The sequence below is a fragment of the Morone saxatilis genome, unplaced genomic scaffold (genome assembly GCF_004916995.1).
Source record: "Morone saxatilis isolate NCDOM2014 unplaced genomic scaffold, NCSU_SB_2.0 Contig11, whole genome shotgun sequence".
Classification (NCBI taxonomy): Eukaryota; Metazoa; Chordata; class Actinopteri; family Moronidae; genus Morone; species Morone saxatilis.
Window position 1 is genome coordinate 20,779,372 of NW_023339663.1, and position 3,032 is coordinate 20,782,403.

Genomic DNA, 3,032 nt, shown 5'->3' on the forward strand with positions numbered 1-3,032 from the left:
TATAGTCAATGTTAAAACAATTAAAACAGAGGTGCTAATCTTTGGAGTGGATTAGGGAACAACTAATAGGATTTGACATTTGACTTTAAATGTATAAATATCCACACTGTGTGAGTGTGCAGTCATGTTACAGCATCAGACCACATGAACAAAACACTGGAGAGAGATATTAACCTGACAGCCGACAGTCTTCTTGTGCTCCTTGCTCTTGCTGTCTCTGCTCTTGTCAGGCTTGATGCTGAGGCGGGTCCGGCCCCCGGTTCCTGGGACCTGGCCGGTGGGGCTAATAGCTTTCTCCCCATCATGGAACAGCTCCACCAGCAGCTCAAACTGGGAACAGCAGTCCACTTATAGTCACAAACAGAACAGCTGATGGCAGCAGTAGCCACTGCAGGCAATATAGATTTACTGAGAACTAAATTCATGACAAAGCGTTTCACTCTGGATAAATTGTTAAATTATGCTTTACTGCAACTCCAATGCATATTTATGAGCTAAAATTCTAGTTTCTAACAGTCTCTTCTTACTGTAGAGCATGCATATGGATTTCTCTTACCTATTGCATACAGCCGTACAAAGCACAATGACAGCTTTAATATGAGCAGTTGCCACAAGCCTTCGTAGTTTGACTTGAGTGTTTAAAACCATGATGTTGATGACTTCATTTATATATGCATGTATAAGATTCCACATACAAGTCTAGTAAGTGTGCAAAAATGTTGAGATTAATTAGTTTTCATGTCAAAGGCAGCGGAAAAGCTGCTGGACAGTTTAAGTAGATGAGTGAGTAGATGTCGCTTGATTTGTTGATTAGCGTTTGTTAAACTCATTTGCAATCAGAGAGTTGTTGTAATGTTATAAAAAAAAGGCAATAAAAATAATGAAAGGTTATGTTTTATCATATATGACAATATGCAATGGCCATATATGACATGTATCTTATGGTGTTATGACATAGATAGGATCATGTAGGATGTATGCCCTTTAGTAAAGCACACACACATCAGTCATGTTGCATATAACACTGAGGTTATATGAGGAGGATGCTGTGTTATGTGTGCAGCTTCAGTTCCTCCTGCTGTGCTCGGAGCGTTGCCATGCTGCTTCTCTCGCCAGCGTCATTAAGCAGGACAGCCACACAGCCACAAAGGCCTTACGTGCTGCTTGCTCTCAGCATCACTCTGAAAACATAAAAATGCCCTCCTTCCTTTGTCCCTCGATTTTATATCCAAGCCCCCTTCTCCTCCCAGAGTGCCTTTAGTGCTCCCCATGCAGCAAACAAAGGCACACACACACACACAAGTATAATCTTCTCAGTGCTGTTAGAGTGATAAAAACCCAGTGCTAGAGAGACAGAGAGGAAGAGCTACAGGCGGATCAGCGTTGTAAGAACGCCTCTGTTTACCTTCTGCTGGCAGGGAAGGGTTGTCATGATGAGGACAGAACCAAACATACATGGACAACATATGGAGACACAGTGACAAAAGAAACACAATGACATTAAAAGGAAAGGTTACCCAAAGGGAACCCAAAGGTAGAGTTCAAAATCATCATTACCCCCATCAAAATCTATAATACACATCTACGATTCAAACCGAAAAGTAAATAAAACCGGGCGGATTGATGATGAAGCTGAAATGGATGGAAGGAACATAATGGGATGAAGTATAAAGGTTGGATGTCTGTGGTTGGAAGACGGCCACACGGTGGAATTTTATCTGTTGTTATTTTGATCACATTCCTAGGTTGCAATGCATCATGGGAAATCTCTGCATCAGACATTTCTTGAGTGCACTGTATTGATTAGATTTGCAAGCAGACGTCGGCACGAATGTGAGACTCCTGCGTGTCTCTCAGGTCCCAATGCAGTTCTGAGTGAAGCAGGTACCGTGGGGCTATTAAAACGCTGGAATATTGTTTCATACAACCTGAGTCTTCTTTTCATAGGTTTTGGCCAGTTGCTTTAGTCCAATGTGACACATGAGTTGACAGGCAGTTGCCATAAAATGCAAACATTCATCATAGTTTACACAGTCTACCTGGTTTATTGTACTTTTTGTAGTCGTGCATGCAAAAGGTTTTCCTGCGCAATTTATTATATAATAATTTATTATTTGTCATTTTTTCAGATGTGCTTACTTCAGGTTTCATATAACTAAAGTGATTTATATAATTTAGCTAACTTCTATGATCGTCTGACTGTGTTTTCTTGCATTCCTCTTCATTGTACAGTAGATCATTGTGTGTTCCCAGTTAACAGCCAATACTATAAAAATAAGACCCAAGTTGTGATAAACCACAATTTTCCTTCAACACTTGACACTTGAAGGCCCAACAGCAAGACGGGCCTGCAGTCCCCGCAGTACAGTGTATCTGTGTATATGTAGTTTGTCAAGGTGCATTTCCGAGGAGGGGTGCAGCCTCCAGACAGGCTTTTCTCTGTTCATCTCTGTTCATGGGAAAAAAAACCTGACCTGTATCCATGCCTCATAGTGAGGATATTCTACCTTCGCATTTTGTATTTTGCATGTTAAAGGTCCAGTGTGTAACATTTAGGAGCAGAAATGGCATATATATATATATATATATATATATATATATATATGTGTATGTTTTCATTAGTGTATAATCACCTGAAAATAAGAATCGTTGTGTTGCTTTAGAATGACCCATTTTAATCTACAGATTCCTGCCGGCTGTACATGGGCGCTTAAGTTTCGCAGCCACCATAGTTTCTCCTTTGCACTTGGAAAGGGAGGATGAAGTGAGGGAGTTGCAATCTGCTAGATGCCACTAAATCTTATACACTGTTCCTTTCATGTGTTACCACGACAATGCAAAACAGGTAGCTGCTAGATGTTACAAAAGTCTTTTTTTTTTCAGTCAATTTCGTACAGTTGAGGGAGGGTACCAGATGAATAAATTAGACAGGGTTTGGTTTCTATAACTGTTAAACTGAGATTTAACAGATGTGCTTCCTATTGTACTGTATGGGCAAGTAATCAGCACACGCACACGCACACAAACACACA

At 40.5% G+C, this 3,032-nt stretch overlaps 1 protein-coding gene across 11 annotated transcripts in view; it reads right to left on the reverse strand.

The window, feature by feature from the left end:
* Positions 1 to 3,032, reverse strand: part of myo5aa (myosin VAa) — a 54,088-nt gene that overhangs the window by 16,695 nt on the left and 34,361 nt on the right. For 6 of the 11 annotated variants that reach the window (XM_035682403.1, XM_035682409.1, XM_035682407.1 and 3 more), the window contains exons 15-16: positions 1,406 to 1,411; positions 175 to 330 (exon numbers count right to left, since the gene is read on the reverse strand). In XM_035682403.1, coding sequence (XP_035538296.1) covers positions 175 to 330; positions 1,406 to 1,411 — 162 coding nt within the window. The remainder of the gene's footprint in view (positions 1 to 174; positions 331 to 1,405; positions 1,412 to 3,032) is intronic. The other 5 variants (XM_035682404.1, XM_035682410.1, XM_035682408.1 and 2 more) reach the window with 2 other exon arrangements.